The 25,279-nt window shown below is 34.0% G+C and overlaps 1 protein-coding gene across 3 annotated transcripts in view; it reads right to left on the bottom strand.

Annotated features, from left to right (window-relative positions):
- The window catches only part of PRIM2 (DNA primase subunit 2), a 377,081-nt gene that overhangs the window by 163,594 nt on the left and 188,208 nt on the right, over positions 1-25,279 (bottom strand). For all 3 annotated transcript variants that reach the window (XM_074310600.1, XM_074310602.1, XM_074310601.1), the window contains exon 8: positions 7,752-7,819. In XM_074310600.1, coding sequence (XP_074166701.1) covers positions 7,752-7,819 — 68 coding nt within the window. The remainder of the gene's footprint in view (positions 1-7,751; positions 7,820-25,279) is intronic.

Consider the following 25,279-nt stretch of genomic DNA (forward strand, 5'->3'; position numbering starts at 1 on the left):
CCAGACTTGGTGTTTCCAATCCCCATAATAAACCTCTTTTATCAATCTAGGTTTTCTGGTCTGCAAATTCCTTTACAGAGAACCTCTGTGCTGCCAGAAAGGAGTCCCCAAAATTCCCTACTCTTGCACTGAATCCCAAGAGATACAGGGGAGCCAAACCTCTCCATTTGGCTCCCTGAACCCCGAACCTGCCACTAGATCTTATCATTTAACTCCCTGACCACCACAAACCCTAATTTCATTTTGGTTCCCTAAATCAAAACCTCATCAAAAGAACTGTGGGAAATGAGTGTGAACCACAGCATAGCATTTCCACTCCCTGTTTTTGTTTATGTGCATTTTTTATTTCCTTCTCAGTTTACTTTTATCTTATTTCTTATTTATTATCTTATTTCTAAGTCCAATTTTTCTTGTGCAGCAAGATAACTGTATGTATATATATGCATATATTGTGTTTAACATATACTTTAACATATTTAATATGTATTGGTCTACCTTCCATCTAGGGGAAGGAGGGGAAAAGTTGGAATAGAAGGTTTTGCAAGGCTCAATGCTGAAAAATTACCCATGCATATATCTTGTAAATAAAAAGCTATAATAAAAATAAATAAGTAGACAATGATGTCTACTATAGAAAATCATTTGTGAACATTTCCCTGTTCTCATTAAATGTCCATTAAGTGTACTCTTAAAATGTCTAGAATAATCAAAATAAGTAGTGTTTTAAACTCTTAGTTTTATTGGGTATTCTATACGGCTTCATTAGGTATTCTATAAGGACTGAATAGCTTTAGAAAGACCAAATAGATTAAAAAGACCAAAAACAAACATCTGTCTATTCCTCTCCCCTTCACCTTTAAAACAAACAAACAAATCTATGCAGCATTGACTATTCCCAGTTTGATTGATTACTGACCAAAACTCATTTTGAAAAATATGATTCTAGGGGCAGCTAGGTGGCGCAGTGGATAGAGCACCAGCCCTGAAATCAGGAGAACCCTGAGTTCAAATTTGACCTTCAGACACTTAATACTTCCTAGCTGTGTGACGCTGGGCATGTCACTTAACCCCAATTGCCTCAGCAAAACAAAACACAACAAAACAAAATCTTAGCTATAAAAAAAACAGTCGAGAATACTGGCTCTGCCATCCCCACAAGTATTGCTTCTTAACTGTCCTCCCATTTAGTGTTAAGATTCTAGGAAAAAAATAGACTACACTTTATATTCCCACTAATTAACAGGCATTCATAGATTTTAAGCTAGAAGGGACCTCAGAAACCACTCTGCCTTTATTCTACAAATGTCAGCAGCAGAGATGAAGTGATTTTGTTCAAGGACAGAATACATGGGAGAGCCAGATTTAAAATCCTGGTCTTCTGACTCCAACACTCACCTATTCTATGACTATTCATTTCTTATTTCCTTGTCACTTAACTTTTGACCCTGTCAATTTACTGAATTGCTTTTTCAGAAGTTAGTATCTTTTAATTACTAAATCTAAAGGTTTTTTTTTTTCCTCCAACCTTTCCTACTCTTACACTCTTCCCCCAACTAAGCCAATCTTTCTGACTTCCCAACAAGTGGTAATTTACCAGGCTTCTATAACTGATGTGTTGTTTTTATTATCTCTGTGGATTTGCAAATGTCTGTTTATTGTCTCCTTCCTTTTAAATGGCATATTCCCTGAGAGAAGTACCAGTTTTATTACTTAAGAATAATACAAAAATATATCTTATCAATAAAGTGCTCCACAATTCATTATACTTTCCTTATTATAGTACTGAAGAAGGGACCCAGAAACTTGAAAACTAGAAGGAGAAAATCTCCTTCAACCCCGCCCAAGGGAAAAAAGACAGTTTCATTCTGTTATCTAGGTGCAACTGATTCAATCCTGAGCAAAAGAATCCCAAGCCTATTCAATTAAAAATCTTCTATTCAAATTCCAACTCAAACTGAAACCCAGATTGTAGATGAGCCAATTTGGGCTGTCCCAGCCCCCACCAAGACACCCAATATAATGGCTTCCTTCAAGGAAGGTCTTTTACAGATGGACCATGGTAGCTCCCCCTTTGATGTCAGGATCTTCTGTCCTCTGAGAACTGCATTCTCAGTGCAAAACTCCATTTTCCATAGATCTGCCACTATAGAAGTTAGTCTCTTGGTAAACTGATTTCTATCTAACAATAAACTTTCATTTTGCAACTAATAATTTGGGAATGAGTGAATTTTTTCACTCCTAAAACCCGTGGCTGATTTAAAGGAGATTCTTAACAACTTTCTTATAGCTATTAATCTATCTTACTCAAACAGCATCAGTACTATAAGGTAACTAATACAAGAAATGTCCCCATTTTATAAATGAGGAAACTGAGGTTTTCCAAGAAAGTTACTTCAAATGAAATTTCTGACTTATAGTACAATGCTCTTACCATAATGCTTCTAAATTATAAAATGTTAGGGTACCAATTACCATGCTTTGCAAGTTTTTATGTGGGTGTTTGGGGAAGTAGGAAGTTGCTAAGAAGAGTCACTGATAAGGAAGCTCCCTCTACCAAAGCATATTGGCAACTATTTGGTAATTTACCATTTTAGGGAACTGCCAGGGTCACTAAGAGGTTTAATTGATTTGCTTAGGATCACTAAGCAATAGATTCTTAAAGGGAATGCTCGTGAATGACATAAGCTATCTTAAATGGGTTTGTATCATTTCTATCTTAGTGTGTGTGTGTGTGTGTGTGTGTGTGTGTGTGTGTGTGTGTGTGTAAAACTGCTAATGAAAAAGAATAAATTCTTCCTAATTTAGTAATATAAGATCTGAAAAGTTTTCACAATAACCATGGAGATATAATCTTCTCAAAATACAAACAGAAAAAGAAATAATTCAAGGCACTAACAATAAATTGAAATAAGTGGGAAAAAAGGCCCTGAGAAATAACAGGAACATGAAGATCACATTAATGAGGTTTCAGGTTCCACTAATTGGAGTTTTCACCATCTCCAAACTTCTCTATATCACATCATTCTTTCATACTTATTTCAACAAGCAAAGAAATACCCAAGTGATTTTCTGATTTAAATTTAATGACAGTTAATTTTAAAATGAAAATATTCTAAGTGTCAATATTATAGATATTCTGAAAATTAAACTCAATAAGTAAAACTTTTTTTTTTTTTTGCAATGCTTTTCCTAGAGAAAATAATAAGTGCATGTACATATTAACTATGGAGACCACATGGCATAATGGATATGTCCTTGCATCCAGGATGACTTGGGTTAAAGTCCTGCCTCTGATATACAATGGAATGTGTGACTCTTAGAGAAATTCATTTAATTTCTCAGTACTTAAGCTTAAGGATTACAAATTGCAGAGAAAGTCCTGGATATATCTATACATCCAATGGAAGGAGTTTCCTCTCAAAAAAATTCCCTATGCCAGTTAAAGCACAAGTCCAGTACCAATCCCTACATTTCAATCAACTGGCCCACTAAATCAGGAAAAAAATAAGTTCACAAAAGCAATCACAGTGATAAAAATACAAGAAGAAGCACTCAATTCAAACAAAATATTTGCTATCAAAGTCATCATGCATTAAAATCTAACAAATGCAATATAACCTTTAAGTAAAGTTTTACCCCACAAAATTTAAATCTTGACTAAAGTAAATTAAAGCATTGCAATCATAGCTGTGTGACCCTGGGCAAGTCACTTAACCCCAGCCTCATTTAAAAAAAAAAAAAGCATTGCAATCAAAGCTTATCATAAACACCCCAAATACATAGACTGAAATGTCTTCAACTAACCTTCCTCTACTTCTTTTACTCAATACTTCTGTTTTTCTTGGACCTACCTATAAGGAAGATCTAACCATATACTGAAACTGGAAAAAATTCACTTCAATTCAATTCCACAAGCATTTATTAAACATCTGTTATGTGCCAGGAACTGAACTGGATCCTAGGTGTTCAAGGATTTTACATTCCATTGGTTTGTAATATGTATAAATAAACATAAAACATACACAAAATAATGGAAAAGAAGGGAAAGCTAACAAATGGGAAAAGATTAAGGCTTCATGTAGGACTTCAATTTGAGGCATAACATCACCAGGAAATAAAAGAAACTTCTCTAGACAGAATATTTGGTAAATAATTATATTATTCTATTGAAATGAACTCAAGAATTGTACTTCTCATGTGACCTCTAGAATTTTCTTCCTTTCGTATTAAAAGGGGATACAAAAATGGTTATTAAATGTCAGAGTATGAAGGGCACAAAAAAGATTGGGAGCTATTTTTGTAGGAAAAGGCACTTGTACCTAGTATTGAAGGAAACTAATATATTCTATTAGAGACAAGGAGGGAAGAGTGCTCTTTCCAGGCATGGAGGAAATCCTGTGCAAAGGCACAGAAAAAGGAATAGCAGAGCCTGAAGCCACCTATGTAAGGAAATGAGAAAAGATCTGACTTCAAAAAAATCCCACTAACAAAGGAGCCTTGGACTGATAATGACAATCTAAAGTCAATGGTCAAGCATATGTAATGGAAGCTAAGAACAGAAGTAAAAAGAAATATCAAAATTTAAAAAAAAAGAAAGAAAAAAAAAAGGCACGAATGCCAAAACCCAGAGTTCAAGAAGCAGGTGAAGATAAAGGCCAAGGAATCAGAGTAAAAACCTCAATATATGAACAACAAAGGAAATCTGGTTCCACAGAATTTGCTACACAAAATTTCCTAAGAAAACATGTTTAGTTTTATGCACATCATACTATGTAGATCCAACAAATGAGGCAATTCTGATGAGTTCTCTTTCATTTGTGGTTGCTAAATTATATATCTGAGAATTCATGAGTTTGGCCCTACCTTCCAGCATCCTATAATTGAGCCATAGGTAACTAGCTTCTTCTTCCTGATCCTCCTCCACTACCACCTAAACATCACATCTGAAAGAAATGGCTGCCTTGTGGTGGAATAGGGCAGATCCCCTAATGGCTCTAGTTACATTCAGATCTATTACAGTATGCTTCACTCCATACTTTTGTTGTTGCTGTTATTTGTGGATGTTTTGTCTCACATCGTGTTTTTGTGGATCTAATTAATGAAACTGACAAGGTACACCTGTATGTACTGTATTTACATGCCTGCTAAGGTCTATTTCATTTTGATTCCAAAACAGTGGAAATGATGTTTAATTGTTATATTAGTCTTGCATATGACTAAGTGAAAATAGCAATCAAGCAATACAAAAATAAATAGCTCTTTTCCATAAAGAAAAAAACAATTCACAAAACGAGGACCAAAATGTATATGAGAAATCCAAAGAGCTACAGAGAATTTTAGATTTGAAGCTAGCAGAGTTAGATTCAAAATCATGGCTTTGTCAATTTACTACCTGATTGATCTTGTTCCTGAGTTTCATGAGTAAAATAAAGGGGTTGAAATATAAACGTTACATTATGATTCATAATTCTATGCAGTTGAATTTTAAATAAAAATGCATTTTTTTATATCTTGGCATAAAAAGGGGTAAATTCTGGAGTTTATTATTACATTAAGCCTTTAATCATATATTTCTGATTATTATATATATGTAAAACAATGATTGCCTCCTATCTCATTTTTTGTGGCCAGAGAAAAGGGGAAAATTATACACAAAACATAAAAAGCAAAATTTTCTTATTTAACTTCCCAAATTAATATGTGGAAATTATTCGTGCATGCAAAGTAACTGTTTCATGACTCCTCATTTGTGAATAAAATTAAATTACATTTACTTGAATTGTTCCATTCTACAGGCCATAGAAATCAAGTCAGCTTCTCCATAATCCTGCCACTCCCTAGTAGTAAGATAAGGGCTTAATTCAATTTGCAAGGCTAAATTTAAACCAAAAGGTTAGGCTTATGTAAAAAATATTCACATACTTTAGTGTCTCCAAAATAATATACCTGCTATCATAGATAATGAGGGTACTCTAGGCCTAAGTATCTAACTTACTATTGAAGAGTGATTTAGACAATTCTCTGTATTTTATTACTTCAGTTTTCACTGATATTTATGTTGCCCAAATTAGTTTCACTGGCAAGTTTAATTAGTATGCTATTCATCATCTCTCTCTCTCTCTCTCTGATCATTAGAGTTATGAAATAACCCTGGACAAAATACTGATCTCAGCAGTATCCTACTATAAAGTCTATTCCTTGAAGATAATTTATTTAAATTACATCCCTAATGTGATTATCAATAGATTCTATAAAGTCAAATGCAATGTTTTTTTGTCTAATTGACCTGAATGCTAGTAGTAATAAAAAAGTGACATTTTTTAATTTTTTAAATATAGGGCAACCAAAAGACACATTGAGTTGGAAAGTCATATCACAAGATTACTTTGAAGCATAGTAAATATCAAACTATACACCTCATCTACCACCCTGCCCAGAGAAGTTTCAGATGTAGTAATAAAATGAAAAACATTTAGTTTAGTAATAATAATAAAAGCTACTTCAGTTGGTGAATATTACATGTAGCATCTTGCCATGGTTGCTTAGCAACCAATGGTAAATGAACTCTACAGAGGATGAAAACCCGAAATAAATGTACAGTATGTGCAAGTTTCAAGGACCTGAAGAGGAGTGTCAGTAGTTAATCTAAATTTCAACTGACAATTACCATGCCCAAGTGGGGGAAGGGGAAATCCATCAAGATTTAACAATAACTAAGCATTAACAGTATACTAGGACCATAAAATTGGATGAGATCTTGATGCTGTGGGATTAACAACCTAAATCTGACAACCACTATACTGCTATGAAGCCACTAGTTTTGCAAGAAAAAAAAAAAAAGTGACAGTATGATTTGCAAATCACATAACCTTCACAAAAATATAGTAGATGTCTTCTACGCCCTGGTCATTATTAAGAAAGATTGAGGCAGGCTTCAAATCAAATCAAGTCCTCCCAAAATATAATAACTATATGTAGCAAAAGTGTTTAGTCTATGAAGGTGGGTATTAATCCTGTTCCCCCCCCAAATACTAGCATTATTTAAAAAAAAAAAAAAAAGCACATAAGTATTAATTCCTCACACATCTGATCAAAAGTGTATCAGAGTCTTGAAGTTGAAACAAATGTGATTTCCCTTCAAAATCTTTCTCAAGTCTTGGCTGATTCTACCTATTTTAGTTTAAATTCATCATCTAACAGTGCAGTCCTTAATAATTTTAAAGAATATTCTACAATGCTAGGAAATTAGTAACAACATTCAAGAATGCGGAATTAAAAACATTACTTAAAACTGAATCGTGGCAGCAAAGGAAAATAAAATGGATTTTGCTACTATCATGATACAACTCTTCTCTTATTCTCAGCCTTTGGAGTCTTCTCACCATGAAACATCCTTCTGCCTTCTTGTCCACTCTGCTTTCATTTATCTCTAGTATAGGGAAAAGTCTAGGTTGGCCAAGCTTCCTTCCCTTCCTGGCTCTGTCTTAAGGCATTCCCTTGTCCCTTCAGTTTCCTTTCACATGATGTTTTCATCCCATAAGACTATAAGCTCCTTGAAAGCAGGGACTGCCATTTTGTTGTATTTGTATTTCCAGCATTTAGGAGAGTATCTGGCACATACCATGTAATAATTACTTTTTTTTTCCTTTATATTTTTGAGACTCTTCATTGCTTACAAAATCAATAGGTTTTAAGCCCACTTTAAAATAAATCTTTTATCAGTACAATGAGGAAGTACTTTTTTTAATTACCTGAGGTGATTAAGAAGAGGTTGAAGTCGTTCATCAGATTGCACAGATGGCAGTGACCTCGCTGTTAACTATAAGAAATAAAAATTTTATCAAAAATATGAGCAAATATATGTGAAATCAGTAAAGTCATTTCAATATCTAAATGCAAAAGTGTGTACACACACACACACACACACACACACACACACACACACACATCTCCCTGTATCAGGGGGAATCATATTTCAGTTAACAGGATGGAAAATAACTGACTATACCTGTAGTTGCTGAGTTTTCTCAGTAATTCCAAAAGAAAAGCAAATAAATTAAGTTGAAAAGCTAAATAGAAATATCATTCCTAGTTTTTCAGAAATTCACAAATAGGAAAAAATTGGTTTCTAACTTGATAAAGAGTAGGCAAATTTCTGATTGGTTAGCTCAATTAAGTTCAATTTTTTAAAAGACATTAAAAACCTAAAATTTTCAATACCTTGTAACTACGTATTAGTGATATAAAAATAAACCAATCCAAAATCAGTTCTTAGCCTCAAGTAGTTTATATTACGTTTTATTAGGGTGAAAAAATATATAAAAAGAACAATTAAATATAATATCTGAATTCACAGCATGACATTATTTCAAAATGAGAGGCATCATTGCATGAGGAATAGAGATCCAGCCTTAAAACCAGGAACCCCTTGGTTCATCAACGGGTTCACTCCTTTCCTATCTGGATCCTATAAGGTTGGAGAAAGAATGAAAAATGAAAATGAGGAGGATGAGGATCATTTTAAGAAATAACACCTAAAACAAGACTTGAAAGTAGATAAGGATTCTGAGGCAAAGGTGAGAAAGCACTCTAAACTGGAGAACAGCCTGCCTGTACTTAGAAGAAGAATGTGTGAAAGAACAGAGTTCAACGAACAGTAAGGAGGTCAGTTTGGCAGGAACACAGTATGTGAAAGGAAGTAATGTAATCATGTAGAACAAATCTGAAATAGATAGAATTTGTCTCTGAAAGGCATTAAATGCCAAATTAAATTTTATTAATATTAAGTTTTAGTAAAATTTATGATTACCAAATATACAGCAGTGAAATCTAGACCAATGTTAAGAAATTTTTATATTTCTTTAATTTAGAGTTAAATCAAAATAGTTTCCACATAAGGGGGGGGGGGGGGAGAAAGCCTTTGATTTTGACAACATTTATTCATAAGAATCTATTAAACTTATAAAAAGCATTTAATATAACTTGGTCAAATTTATTCAAAATGTTAGACTACTAATCATATTTAAACGACATAACAGTGACACCCAATCTTCTTCATCTTTTGATTCTCCCAAAGTCTCTTTGTCCATCTGATGAGGAGTAAACTGAGGTTCTAAACCGAGATGGGTCAGTTCCTTTCCTCCTGGATCTGATTATCTCTCTCCTTCCCCAAAGTAACCACCAGGCGGGTCGGTAGCAAATGAACTCGCTACTCAATGCTGTATGGAAACAAAGTCTTTATTGATAGTAAAGGGATAGACAAGCATTTGGCCTCTAGGAAGGCCAAACTGCCTGGGCACAAGGCTGGTATGAATCGAGTGCAAAGATTCCATTTTTCAACCTTCCTTTTATACATAACTAAGGTCATCAAAACAACGTTTGCACAGAGATGTTATCCAAGAGGTTCTGGAGATATTTGTAAATAAGACAGGAATTCTCTGTTGTTATCTCCTTCCGCCTCTCCCAAAAAGGAATTTACTGCCCAAACTGGCTTGACCAGATCAAAGATCAGTCCCAAATGAAGTTGGAGATCAAACAAGGAATCTCAAAGGGGGCTACAGCCGCATCACATCCTTTTCACCTCCCAAATGAAATACAGAGCTTTATTTCCCATACTATTAAAAGGAAACGAGATACCTTCTCTTTTTTTGCCCACTTGAAAAATAATCAGATTCATTATAAAAAATCACATAGTGTGGTAAAAAGAATGTTGAATTTGAAGTTAAGAAAGAGTGGGTTGATAGCCTGGTCCTTCCATTTTGTCTGAGTGATTGTGGGAAAGTCACTTATCTGCTCTGGGTCTGAAAAATTGAAGGAGTTGAACTGATTGACCTCTGTGGTCTCTTCTAGTTCTAAATCTATGGTCCTGTATTAGCCTATAATAATTTCTAGAAATTGGCTGTTCCAAGATTTGTTTCCTGTGCATAGTTTTAAATGATTGCTCATGGCAGTGAACCAAAGATCATCTGTGGCAGTGTGATACCTCTGGAGCACCAGGGTATGGGTTCTTTGGGGAAAGATACTGCATCTTCTCCAAAAGGCAAAACAAGTTTGGCAGAAATAGAGGTTTGTCTAATGCAAGATCAGAAGTCATGTCCAATCAGTGGTAAGATGAAAGGCAGCTCTAAAGGAAAGATTCCCTACTAAGGGTATGTCAAAAAGGGAAACAAAGAACTACTCCTAAGCAAGTCTCTGTGTTGATTCAGAGAAAATTCCAGAGGCAGGGAAGAAGCAAGGCTCAGTGATGGTGACACTGGCTGAAGGCAAACCCAGAAAGAAGTCAGTGAACTAGTGTGGACAAAGTGGAATTATCAAGAGATATCCTTAAATAGGAATCTCAGGACTAAAGGTCTATGACAAAAGAGGTGTGACCACTGGCCAAAATACAAAAGGGTCTCATTATGAGGATCAGCTGTGGGTCTATCCTCAAAAGTTGATGGAGTATATCAACTAGGAGAAGATGATGCCCAGAAGAGTAGGCCTGTTAACTATAGGACAATAACTATAAATAATAATGATAACAAAAGTAGCATTTGTGAAGTGATTTAAGGTTTGCAAAGTGTTTTGCACCCATTATACACCTCATTCACACCTTACAATCACTCTATGAGAAAGTACTACAAATATTTTTATTTGCATATAAGAGAATAGGAAACTAAGGATGATAGAGATTAAATGACTTGCTCAAAATAAGGTACAATATGTGGTCAACACAGCATTTAGTTTCTAATTCAGAGCTCTGTCTACCACACAATTCAGCAATAGAAATCTTATTCAAAATTATTTAAAATGGTAGTACCAATTGCCTACATAGAGCAAGTGGCTAGTACAAACTTTATTTCAAAACTTGTCAACATAATTTCACGGGTGACTTAATTCCATCATCATAAAAAGTTTAAAAAAATCATAGGATCACAGATTTAGAAGTGGAAGAGACCTCAAAGTTCAACTCTCTCATAGAACAAATGGGGAAACTAAGACCTGGAGAGGTTAAATGACTTTTCCTGAGTTACAAAGGTTTCAAAGGAAAGTAGTGGCAGAGTCTGAATTTGAACTCAAATACTTGACCTTCAAACCCAGAGCTTTTCTCAAGAAATAATAATAACGATGAATGTTTGCATAGCACTTTATGTTGTGCATGGAACTATTGTTGACAATAAAAGTCCCCTTTTATTGTCCTGCCTTAGTTTCCCAAAATTGTTCTGCTTCAGTTTCCCTAAATTGTTCTCAGTTCCTTAAATTGTTCTGCCTCAGTCCCCCACTAGCCCCCTTTCCTGACCATTTGGACTGAGATAATTAGGGCTGTGGAGTGGTCACTCTGGTATTCCAAGAGTCATAAACTGTATAATTTCAAGATAAGGGAGAGTTCAGACTTCCGGGTTCCTAAATTCTCAAGAATTTATGGTTCTCACCCCAATCCTGTCAGAACCAGATTGATGGTCCATTTCTGGAAATTCGCCCATTTACCAGTATTCGGACTCCACCCATTTCTCTCCTGATCTTGAAGCCACATATATAAAAATCATTGGAATCATACATTGGATGCTGGATTCTTTGAGATGAAAGTCTAATTCAGCACTGGAGACATTGATTCTGCTCTGCCTCCAGACTATCTTTCTCTCTCAGAAATCCAAATTAAATATTAAAAACTCTCTAATCTCTATCTTGCCTCAGTTTCTCCAGCTTTACACTTTAAGATATGCAAAGTTATTTACTTGTATTTTCTCATCAACGTATATATGAGTTATCCTTAGAGTTGTGAATTTTCAATTGTACTCTCAAGAATAAATGAAACTAGTCAAATCTATATTTTAGTATGAAATATTCTTAACTTGTCTACTCTAAAAACTAAATCTAGATTAATGTACAGCAAAAATCATTAGCTTTACATTCATTCATTCTTCTGCATGATAACAATATTTTTCAACCTAAAAATCCTTCTACAATATAACTACATATCTATTTTGCTTAATTTTTTTTTAAATTTAATACTGCATTTGAGAGTTAAGGAAATGCCCTTGGAAAATTAATCAGTCAAGAATGATGAGAATACAAAAGACCTGTCACAACTTATATCTCTGAATCTGAAATAGGTTTTGCGCAATGTTGCAGTTTTTTAAGGATTTTTAGTTTTTTTTTTTTTAATGGAAATAAAACTTTACATGATTTACTGTTTATTTCTTATTATTGTCAAAAGGTCAGGTGGCTTCCCAATATACTGAACATGGGCAGAATCACTATCAATACACTGAGTGTGTGTGTGTGTGTGTGTGTGTGTATGAGAGAGAGAGAGAGAGAGAGAGAGAGAGAGAGAGAGAGAGAGAGAGAGAGAGAGAGAGAGATTCTTAAAATATAAATACCTACATCTCCTTAAGCTATAGAATGTAAGCTTCTTGAGGACAAGGATTGATGGGGGGGAGGGGGAAGAGTACGTTTGGTGCCCAATATTTTGCATCTTCATCTACAACAAAAACATTATATTCAGAGTTGAATTAAACTGAATTCTCTCTTAAGAAGTACATAATTCAAATATTTCATACTTCATATCTCAGTTTGACTATAGTTAATAAATTTTTCCATTCAAGTTTATTCTCCTTATTAAATTATTAATTCCTTGAAGACAAAGATTTATAGCATTTCTATGTCTCTAGTGCTTAGTTTGAGATCTCCTAACATAGAGTAGACAATTAATTAATATTTATTATTTTGAAATCAGTTATTCAGTAAACATTTATTAAGAATGCATTATGTATATAAAGAAAGACAAAGAGCAGTCCAATGGACTAAAATTTAAATGAAAGTTATTTTTGTTGGTAGCAGATTAGTTGATTACTTGGATTTTCTTTGGTGGGAAGATTTATATAATTTTGTAACATCTATTTTGGGCAAGGAACAGCAACAGGCCATATCCATGAGAGTAAATCATGAATACGATAGCAATACTATTATGGCAGCAAACCCAATAAAAATTTCATCCAAAAACTCACCGAAATATTACATGGTTTTTAATTGATAATATATTATGTTTAGTTTAAATTTTATAGTGCAAACTTCCCTCCTTACCTTCCAATGTGAAAACCAGTCATAGATACTACCCCCCCCAAAAAAAAGTTAACTGCTAAAATTAAGATCAGGGAATAAAATATGGGTACCATAACTACTTAGAGAAGAAAAAATTTAAAGATTATCATGTTTATCATCATTTTCTTCTTCTTCACCATTATCATAATCATACATCATAATTATTTGTATAATGCTTTATGATTTATTAAGTGCTTTGTATATATTACTTCATTTGTACCTCATGATAATTCTTTATGGTAAGTCCTTTCATCTCTATTTTACAAATAAGTAAATAAGGTAAAAAGGTTCAGTGATTTACACAAAGTTACACAGCTAGGAATTCTCAGAGGTACAATTCTGACAGGTTCTTCTGATTACAAGTCCAGCTCTTTAAATACTATGCCACTTAGATGCATAAATTACAGACAAAGATGAAACTCTGTCAGCAAGGACCTAGCCATAGAACAGTTTTATTCTCTCTTGCTAGATAAGAAGGATTTCACCTGTCACAAATTCAGTTTTCATTTTTCTTTTACAGGAGATTTCAAATTAGTGTGGTATTTTTATATAATATTCTCCAAAACATGCTTTTTAAAAAGTAAGCAGTGATGGAAATGTATAAAAAGGAGTAACAATAAAACTTTAAAAATACACAGAAACAAACCAAAAAAGTTCAGAAGAAAACAAATTGCATGACTTTGATAGTACTCTATTGCATTTAACTAAAATCCTCTTTTGTTGTATACTAAAATAGTCATGTTTACTGATGATTAAGTTTGTAACTTTTTTTCAAAAGAGGAAAATAATAATGGTAGTTAAATTAAAAAGAAAAAGGAGACTAAAATTATGAGGGGAAACAAGGGGAAAATCCAGGAGAATTTGAAATACCAATAAGAATTAAACAAAAAGGGGGGGAAAAAAAACCTAGATCTCTGGGATGTTTGCAAAGATCTAATCACTCACTTGAATCAATCAAGGAGGAGTACAGTGGAAGACAGAAACTAGTGTTATATGTAATAAAATAATAATTGCTACAATTTACATAGCAATTTAAAGTCTGCAAAACATTTTATAAGCTATCTCATTTGATTCTCGAAACAAGTCTATTTGGTTATTATTATTATTATTATTATTATTATTATTATTATTATTATTATTATTACTTTGCTACTATTATTACAAGAAAAATAAGGCTGAAAGAGGAAAACTGACTTTATCACATTGCCAATATATGTCTGAGACCATACTTGAATTCAGGCTTTCCTGACTCTAACTCCAGGTTTCTCTCTTGTAGCAGGCTATAAAATTGATTACATTTAAATGACAGTGCTAACAAGTCTAAAAATTTGCATTAATAAAATTGATTACATTTAAATGACAGTGCTAACAAGTCTAAAAATTTGCATTAATTACAAATAAAGAACAAAATGTGCTACTACCATTTTTGAAAGTAGCGATACTATTTTAAGAAGTTTTTCTCCCCCCAAAATAACTTCATATATAGAATAGATATGTATGGCTATCACTTCTCCTTGTATATTGTGAATTCTTGGAAAAAAGGAAGTCTTATTCTTTTATTATCCTTTATAACATAAAATCCAACATTTTCCCTTACATGCAGTGAGCACTTAATTATGTGTTCAGTAATTAAGTCCTACAATTAACAATAATTGTTCTGATTTACGTAATACCTTGGGGTTTGCAAAGCACCTTCCTCACAACTTACCATAAGTAGTGTGAAATTATTTATTTCTAATACAAAATATTATAATTTTAAATATTGTAATTTTTAAGATATGGAAACTGAATCTGAAGAACTAAAGGACTTGCTCAGACAATTACTAAGTCAGATGCCTAGACCAGTGGTTTCTCCACTATGCCACCCACTTTCTACTACACACAGTGTCCCAAACAAAATATGGGAAGATTTGCATGCTGCATGCATGTAGCATAAAGAAAGGAAGACCATAAAAACAATGTAGAAACTGAACACAATTATGTTATTAAAAATAACAAAAAGCTCTATGCCATATCAATGGAAAAGGTTGGTAGTGGTTAAAAAAAAAAAAGGTTAAAACAAAATAGGAGCAAAGAAGTAACTACTATGTTAAAGTTAATATATGTGCATTGGGGGTGGATATTAATAATAGTTGAATATCAGAACTTAAAAAGCACATGCAAACATTTAGTCTCCTAAATTTCCTTGTTTAATTTTATATGCCTATTTTTATATTTCTTTTTCTTATACATTTTCTTGAATATCTAAACTTGTTAACACAAGTTAATATTTTGTTTTTTTTATTATAGCTTTTTATTTACAAGATAGATGCATAGGTAATTTTTCACCATTGACAATTGCAAAGCCTTTTGTTCTAACTTTTCCCCTCCTTCCCTCCACCCCTTCCTCCAGATGTAGGTTGACCAATACATGCTAAATATGTTAAAGTAATATTTTATGTTTAAAAAGAAAAAGGGGGAAGGGGAAGGTGACATAGTCTAAAAATGTTAGCATGAGTTAGATTAGATTCATAGAACAAAATGATCATAATAAGGAAAATGTACAGTTCTTTTACATGTACTGGCTCCCATTTGACTGTGAAAGCAGGACCTGTGAAATGTTTTGTTTCTTTATTTTATTTTATTTTGCCTCTTTGTGTCCCAGTATACAATTCTGAATCCTCAGACACTAGCTGTGTGACTCTAAGCAAATCACTTAACCTCTGTGCCTGAGTTTCCTCAACTGTAAAATAAAGGTGGAGATGTAGAGCTAAAAATAGCACTTATCTCCGAAAGTTGTTATACTGATCAAATGAGAGCATAAGTATAAAGTTCTCAGTACTTCCCAGAACATAATAAATGTTTGTTCTCTTCTTTCCTTCCACATAGTAGGTGCTTAATAAGTACCTGCTGACTGCCTAAATAATCCTGCTGACCTAACCATTTCGTTACATATTTAGAAAGAACACTGACATTTACAGGAGAATGAAAAAGAAATATGTCAGATACATAAAAGTGATTGGGGAAACTAGGAATGCTTTAACCTAAAATAACGCCAAAGACCATGCACTATTTTCAGATATCTGAAAAACTTATGGAAGAATGATGATTTGTTAAATTTAGTTGGCCTCTGAGGGCAGAACTACCAGCAGTGGGTAAAACTTGTAGTGACAAAGATTTAGAATTCATATAACAAAACACATTATCCAACAATTAGAACTATCCCAAAGTCTCTTATTTAAATGTTCATGAAATGAAATCGCTCTATGAGGCTACTGAACACAGCATGTAAAAGAAAGTACCCAGTCTGGAGAGCCTACTTTCATGTCTCTATTAATTCTTTATTTTCCTGATGACATATTTAATCTATATTCCTGCTAGTTCAAGGCAAAGAACGTCATCATAGCGCTCTGCACATAATGGGTCCTAATAAATATTGTTGACCCAATTGGTGATTGATCTTCCATTACTAGAAGTCTTTAGACAGTGGAGGACAACTTTTTTAAGACATCTGAAAATGGGATTCCTATTCAGTTATAGAATAAACAGATATCCTCTATGTTCCTTCCTAATTCTGAGATTCTGTTGCTGTATTACTTGGATATGTCTGACAAGGTCCTAGCATTATCAAGTCAGGGCATAGCAGAAAAATGTCAGCTGCAAGGTGTTAGATCTTTAAAGTAATAAAGCAATCAGATGAGCCTCTAATTTAACCCTTTTTTTTTCTTCTCTCAAGTTAAATGAATCTCCCTTGAAGTGAAAATTGTTAGGAAAGAAACCACTTTGCCACTAGCAGAGAGGCTGAATAAGTGTTTTTCAAAACCAGAGGGAAAAGGTGCTACTAGCCTGCTGCTATTTTATAGCAGAAGCAACATCCCCCAAAGGCACTGAAGTGCATAGGGGAAAGAAAATGTTTTTAATGACTTTTTCCCAAAAAGACAGAGAAGGCACAGGAACAGACACAACCCTATAAAAAGGGGGAGAATACATGCGAAAATAGGTAAATGGTTCTCTGGAGTCAATAGAAATTTTGAAAACAAAAGGGCCTCAATCAATTGAAAATAATAAATCCCTTCACTCTGAACTGCTCACCCAAGGCTGGTTAAATTAAAACACATAAAAATGACAGCAAAACAATGTTTACTTGGAAAATATTGCTCAATTTTATTCTTTGGTACTTTTACCCTCTCTTGCTCACTTCAGCTTCTCTGAAAAATTCAGGAGGAACTAAATGAATGACAATCTAAACTAATATTGAAATCATACCTTGAAAAAGTCCAAGATGGACAGTCAGCAAAATGCTAACCTCCTTTTCCCACATGTATCAATATTTTACTACCTGAACAAAGACAACTAAAAATCCTCTGATAAAATGTAAAGAACTCTGGTTTGGAGACCAGAGTAACTAGTTATCTAGTAGTTACTACCTGCGTGAATTGAGGCATATCACAGAACCTCTGTGGACCTCAGTATAATCATCTCTAAAATGAGGGGTGGTTGGAATAGATGGCTTCCAAGTCCCTTCCAGCTCTAAATCTAAGATCCCAAGATTTAATAATTCCCATTTAATCCTATTAACTGTACTCTCTCTGAGGGAAGTGCATATTTATATTTTTGTAATGATTAAAGAAAAGAATCAGTGTAATATCAAACTCCAATATAAAGGGATTCCTGTGGGTGGTATACTGACTTAGAAAATCACAAGTCAACACTGTGTGTTAAACATTTCCTAATTGTATTTTAATCTGGTTTGGTTACACTTAGGAGTCTTATGGACCAAGTGAGCTTGCCAGCACAAGTTTGGCATCTCTACTATAGTTAAGTAGATAAAGAGTATCCCTTTGAGAGCACAAAATAAGAAATTTATGTAGCACCAACTATATTCCAAGCTCTTTGCTACACAATTTTTATAAATATTAAATCACTTAATCTTCACAACAACCCTGAAAATGTAGGCACTATTACCCTCCCCATTTTACTAGAAACTGAGGCAAAAAGAGATTAAATGACTTGCCAGAGGTCACATAACCAGTACATGTCTGAGAAGAGTCAGGTCTTCCTGATTCCAAAAGAGAGCTCTATCCACCAGCTGCCTTGAAACCAGGAAAAGCTGAGTTCAAGTTCATTCTCTGATACATACTAAGTGACCCTGAGAAAGTGCCCAAAAATACTTTCTAAAATTATAAATTATCTAACAGATGGCACTCTATATTAGAGGAGGGTGTTTCTATACTAGGCATTCCTAATGCCAATGAAATACAAGTTCAAAAACTTTACAGATGATGATGATGATAGTCTGATTGCAATAAATCACTGTGAAAACTTTCAGGGATACTTTGCAATTCATCACTGATGTCTAAAACAAATGAAACAAATTACCTAAAACCCTCAAAAATTTATTTGTAATCTCAGTTGCAAAGTTTCAAATATGTTTGTTTAAATGGACAGCTTATGTTTATGTAAACCAAATAATTTAATAGCATCAACTTCTGCTCCATCTAAAAATTATTTCATATCAACAGATCTCCCAGTAATGAAGGATACAGTTTTTAATGAACAAAGTCTGCTTGCCAGAACCAGAGCTTATATCACTAAACCCAAGGCAGATGTCAAATAAAATTAACTTTTACAAGCAGCTGTTGTTTTAATTTCATTGATTTTAACAACTGAAAACTGTGTCTTTCAAAACTCCATTTTCTTCTAATAGTAACTGATCCCAATTACAAATCTGAACTGTGAGACTCCGCACTATAACCCTCTGGCTTCTGAGAACAAATTTGCTCCTCTGGCCCATGTTTCTAACTTCCACAGGCTTGGTGAGATATGTTATCAGTAATATTAATACCTTCTGTTTGTACACTTTACTGTTACCAAAGATCACTCTCATTTTATTCATTACACCAGTGGCTTCATCTGCACAATGCCAACTACACAGATTGCCCTACCAGCCAAGAGTGAACAAGATAGAAGATATGTTACATATAAAAACCCACCTTGACCTTGCCAAGCAAAAAGCATTGCTTCCATTTGAACTCTAAACATGTTCAGGTAGTTTAATTTACACAGAATATTAAACAGTGCAGAGATATTTCCAGTTCAGGGATCTGGATGATGTGAAGGACTGACAGAACAAATCTGAAAACAGTCGCAGGCAGACCAACATCCATCCCAATGCCAACTTTTGATCACAAAATAAGTCTATGGCACAGGGAGCACCTTGGGATACACTACTAATGTTCCACAAGATTTAAAAATGCAAATAACTCCTTGTGCAAGAGTATGTAATAAGATTGATGCCATGATGAATGGATATGAACAATTGGCTTTTCTTCCAATATACAAAATAAAATAAACCACAACTGTATTTTTATCCTTAGTATACAAATTCTCAGACTTCAGCTCCAAATTCATGGGTTACTCTAGTAGAGTACGTTAAATGGGTTTCTCAAAAGAAAAGTCTAGCCAGTGGAATACCAGGTGCTTGGCTATTTAATTGTAAATGCGCTCACTCCCATCTTTTTGGCTTCTTACAGACTAAGTGACTAAATCACCAATAGTATGAGTCACTTAGTCCTGTACATAAACATATTTTAATGTATTTTTGCCTTCCTCTTGGTATGGTTGAATCAGTTTGAACCAGTTTAGAAGAGCCACTTGTTAAATTTTCATTCTTAGCATTTATGCCTTGAAAATAAACACCAGGGGCAGCTAGGTGGCGCAGTGGATAGAGCACCAGCCCTGTATTCAGGAGGACCCGAGTTCAAATCTGGTCTCAGACACTTAACACTTCCTAGCTGTGTGACCCTGGGCAAGTCACTTAACCGCAGCCTCAGGGGGGGGGGGGGAATATATATATATATATCTTCCATCAATGCCAGTAATTCAGACTATCTTCTATTCATTTTCTCTTCTTATCCCAGTCTGATATTCAGTCTTGCTCTCCTCAGGAAAAGAATAATTTTCACACTATAAATACCAACAACTCAATAAGCGCTTCACAGACAAGCTGTTGTTTAACTGGGTCAGATTTTTCATCCCATTTAGGGTTCTCCTGGCAAAGATAGTGCAGTGGCTTACCATTTCATTCTAAAACTTATTTCACAAGAAAAGAAACTGGGGCCAACATGGTTAAGTGATCTGTACAAGGTCACACAACTAGAAGTATCTAAGATCAGATTTCAACTCCAGAACATATGTCTTCCTTCAGGCCCAGCACTCCATCCCCAGCACTGCTTAATTGCTACTAAAGACAGATATGTTATGTAATATTTTATTTTCAATTTTTCCTCTTTGGTTAGATTAGATAAATACATCTCATTTTTTTTCACATAGTATATCCCCAAAAACAAGAATCACAATTAGGACAGTTTAGGGAACAATTTATCTTTCAGTTGAGATTTCTTAGAACCAATAAAGACAAGATGCACAACAACATCAATTTGCATCAGTAACCCTTAACAGGAATTTCCTAAACAATGAAATGACTTCAAGTCAGGAGAACCCAGATTAAAATCCTGTTTTAGAATCTCATTATCAGTATGACAGTAGGCAAGTCACACAACCTCTTTTGCCTCAAGTTAAGTTTCTTTCCAACTTAATATCTATGATCCTAGGCTAAATCACAGGCCTAGAACCTCCTCTCCAAAAAAAAAAAAAAAAAAAAAAAAAAAAAAAAAAGCCTAGATACTTCAAACATTGGTAATTCCAACCATGTGGTACCATCATCCATCTACTCAGACTGCAATTCCAATATAACTCAGCAAATGGTCTTTAATAATTATTACAGCCAAAAGGCTCCATCATTCCAACTGAACGATGATAGATTAGTCCAGCAGTAACAGACATACAATCTAACACAAATTCTGCAATTGAGGAATAACAATCTAGAAATGGTAAGAGATTGTACTTTCCTAGCAATCTGAAAGCCAGGGTCACCTTCTCACTACAAGGAAGAAACAGAAAGCTTTAGTTATCACTGAGAATCATTTTGAATTATTCTAAATATAACTTTATGAAGTATATATAAAAGTTTAAAAACTTCTTATCTAAAGTTGTCTCCAAAGATTTTTTTAATCACATATCCCTTAATAAATATTTACTGATTTATAAATTTCCTGAATCAAATGTACTTATCTAGCTTTTCCAGTACTCTGCTGCTCTTTACAGCTGTAGCATGATGCTTAAACAGAATGCTATCATGTGGAAATTTCTCATAAAGCTTTCTAAATATGCCCATAAATTCTTCTATATGCACCAGAGTTGTCAATTGTATATGTAGCCTTCTAGTAAATGTGCAAAAGGCTGTCCAGACAGAATCTTGGTCTTCTATATCCTTGCTGCTTATCTCCTCTAAGATTAGTATTGTCCATGATTCCTTCTAACTTTTTGCTGCATCTATTTCACATAATAAATGTCAGACATATGAACAGCCATCTTATCTGCTTTAAAAAAAAAAAATGTCCCAAAGATGCAAACTTACAATCTTGGAAAAAATCCAAGATAAACCTAACTTGTTCTCCAAGATGCTCATCACTTCCATGTAATGCTGCTATTAATCTGCAACAAAATAAGGTCTTCACTAAATATCCTGAAATAAGTTGTTGAAGACACTGCAATTCAATTTAAATTGAAATCACAGCCCAACCAATTAATTAATTAGTTAGGGCGATAGAGGCATATGAAGAGACATATGAAAGCATATGAAAAATTTATATGTACAAAAAATACATTTCCTTTTCTGTATGAGAACTTTTCACCAAACTGGAAAGTAGCAAATTGAACGACTCCTTTCTTCAGTAAGCCTTATCTTTTGTCAGCCATCACTATGCATTTTCACAAGCTGTTCTCCATGCTGCAGCAGCATCAATAGCATCTATATAGTGTTTTAAGATTCACAAAGTACTTCACAAACTTTATCCGCACAGCACCCTAAAAGATGGATATATCATTATACCTATTTTACAGATGAGAAAACTGAGGCAAGCAGAAGTTACCTGATTCTAGCTATTAAATATATAAGGTAAAATTTGAACTCGGTTCTTTCCAACTCTAGGTCCAGCATTCTATCTACTGTGCCCAGCTCATTTTTTGATCACTTTCAGTTTTACTCATATGTTTTGTTTTTATATTACATACACCTACAGATCACTCCTTCATGAGACATATCATAAGGTAAAACAGTTAAGTAAAATTAATAATACAGTGATCACATCACTTAATATTTCACCTCTATTACTTATTGAAATAAACAGAAATTGATTTTTTTCTCTCAACTTCCTATCTCATTAAAAAAAAATTCTTGTTAAAATTATACATAGACACCAAAACAAACTCCCCTATGGTTGTATATAAATAGAAATATCTGCATAGATAGATAGATAGATAGATAGATCATTGTATAGCCCAAATCCATCTTCTCTGTGCATCATCAGTCCTATGGAATTATGAATGGTTGATCATAATTTTTAGAGCTTTTAATAGTGTTTATCTTTAGATATCTTTAGATTTTGTTGTCATTGTATCAGTTATTCTCTCCTCTTAAAATCTCTAGTTTCTTTTCCTGACTCCTAGCTACCACATAAGGCCTTTCCTGATTTCCCTAATTATTAGTACCTTCCACCCCAAAGTAATAAAGCACTTTAAATGTTTGTTTTATTGTTAATGTTTAGTTGTTTTCAGTTGTGTCTGACTTTTCATGGCCTCTTTTTAGTTTTTTTTGGCAGAGATCCTGGAGTGGTTTGCCATTTCCTTCTTAAGATGATTTTACAGAAGAGACAATTAAGGCAAATAGGACTAAATGACTTGTCCAGGGTCACAAGGCTGGTAAGTGTCAGAGATCAGATTTGAGCTTGGGAAAATGAGTCTCTATCCAGTGCTCTACAGACTGAGCCCCGAACTGCCAAACTTCATATATACATTTCCTTATCTGTATATGTGTTGTTCGCCCCAAAAGAATTTAAACTCCTTGGAGACAAAGATTCTTTTACTTTAAAAATCATTATCTCCAGCCCCTAACATTTGTGGTATGTTTTATTTAGCAGATCAGTTGCCCAATAAATCCTTCTTGGGTGAAACTAAATAGAATTTTGGGGGGCAAAGGGGATAGTCTCCTCCCAACACAATTCTTTGGGGGTGGAGGAGGGAAGAGTGAAGACCAAGAGAAAATGATTAATCAATTAACCAGGACCTATAAGGATTTCCATTCACTACTGAATTCTCAAACCATTAATTCAAATCTATAATATCAGGATGGTACTATAGCATTTTTAAAGTCTGCAAATCACTTTATATTTGTCACTTCATTTGATCCTTACTACAACTGGGATGTAGGATGTACTATTATTCCTATTTTGTAAATGAGAAATACGCTTAGAGGGTATAAGTGACTTGTTCAGATTCACAAAACTAATAAATACCAAAGGCAGGATTTGAATTCACATCTTCATGTCCTCAGGGTCAGTACTCTATATCCCACTCTATCCAGCTAGTGCATAGCATACCTCTAATAAGTAGATTCTTTTGAGAGGCATTCATTCACTTTGTTCAGCTATTTTCCTATCCTCTGAGACTTAATTCTCCCTGCTGCCTCACAGTGCTATGATTCTTTCCTCAATGGAAGACTGCTTTTGTGGATATAGGAAATGTTTTTTAGTTAAGTGTGAAATAGCACATTATGTCTCCACATCTGACTCACAGTTTACTTCTCCTTCCTGAGATCATCATTATACAGTACTATTTTTGCATTCACTCTGTTTAGCTGAGGCTTATGATACACCATTCTATTCACAGACAGCATCTGCCCTTTTTCCCCTTAGAAAAGTTAGGCTATTTTATAATTTTATTTAATTTCTTTTCAGTCCCTCCCAAAATAAGCTTCTTAAATTGATGTTTGTTTGGTTTTCAACTACATTCTCATGAGTATTTATTTATATACTTTTTCTGTTCACATTTACATTTAAGAAAAACAAGAAATTAAAATAATTTGTATTAATACAGCAAATCTACGCATCATTAAAGAAGTGCATTGTCCTCTTTACTGAAATTCATACAGTTAACCAATCTCATTTTGGACTCAATAAAGTATTCTCTTTTAAAATCTGACAAGAGATGCAACCCTGAGTAAATCCATTAAGCTCTGTCTGCCTCAGTTTGCTCAACTGTAAAAGAAGAATATTAACAGCCCTTATTTTTTATTTTATTAATAAGCTTTTTATTTTCAAAACATATGCACAGATAATTTTTTGACTCTTTCAAAACCTTGTGTTCCAAATTTCCTCTCCTTCCCCCCTTCCTTTAGATGGCAAGTAATAGACGCTAAACATGTGCAATTCTCCTATACATATTTCTATAATTATTATGAATAGCATTTAGTTTTAAGGGTTGCTGTGAAGATCAAATATGTTTGTAAAGCACTTAGCACAGTGCTCACCAATAACCCAGGCTTGAAACTTAGGTGTCATCTTCTACTACTCAGTCTCTCTCAACTACCACATCCAATCTGTTGTCAAGACCTGTCATTTCTACCTTCAAAACATCTATCTCAGTTACGTCTCTTATTCACTGACTCTGTCAACATCCTGGTGCAGGATTTTATTATCTTATTCCTCAACTATTGAAATAGTCTGCTGGGGCATCTCCCTGACTTAAAGTCTTTTCTCACTCCAGTCCTTCATCCACTCAGCTGTCAAAGTAAGCTTCCAAAAACATGAGTCTGACTGTGCCAAGTCTCCCCTCCATTCAATAACTTCAATGTTGTCTATTACCTGTAGGATCAAAAATAAATTACTAAATTTGCTCTCAAGGCCTTTCATAATCTGGTCTCTTTCCTCCCTTTCCAGTCTCCACATAATATCAGCAATCCAGCATAAATACTGCAATTAACATTGGTTGACTTTATTTTACCGTCAGGTGCATCTGCTAATTCTAGGCATTTTCACTGGCTATTCTCCATGCCTGGAAGGCTCTCTCTCTTCCACCTCCTGTTTTCCTTGCCCTTCTTCAAATAACCAAACTTTTACATTCTATTTTTCTCTCTGAAGTAATTCTCATTTATCCTTAAGTATTTTGTCTGTATATAATTATCTGTACTGTCTCTTCTATTAGATTCTGAGCTCTTAAGAACATGAACTTTTTTTGTTTTGCTTTGTTTTTTGCTTTACTAAATATCTGTTGACTGGACATCAAATGTTATCTTTAAAACTACATTGGAAGATTGGAAGAT

The sequence above is a fragment of the Sminthopsis crassicaudata genome, chromosome 4 (assembly GCF_048593235.1).
Source record: "Sminthopsis crassicaudata isolate SCR6 chromosome 4, ASM4859323v1, whole genome shotgun sequence".
Classification (NCBI taxonomy): domain Eukaryota; kingdom Metazoa; phylum Chordata; class Mammalia; order Dasyuromorphia; family Dasyuridae; genus Sminthopsis; species Sminthopsis crassicaudata.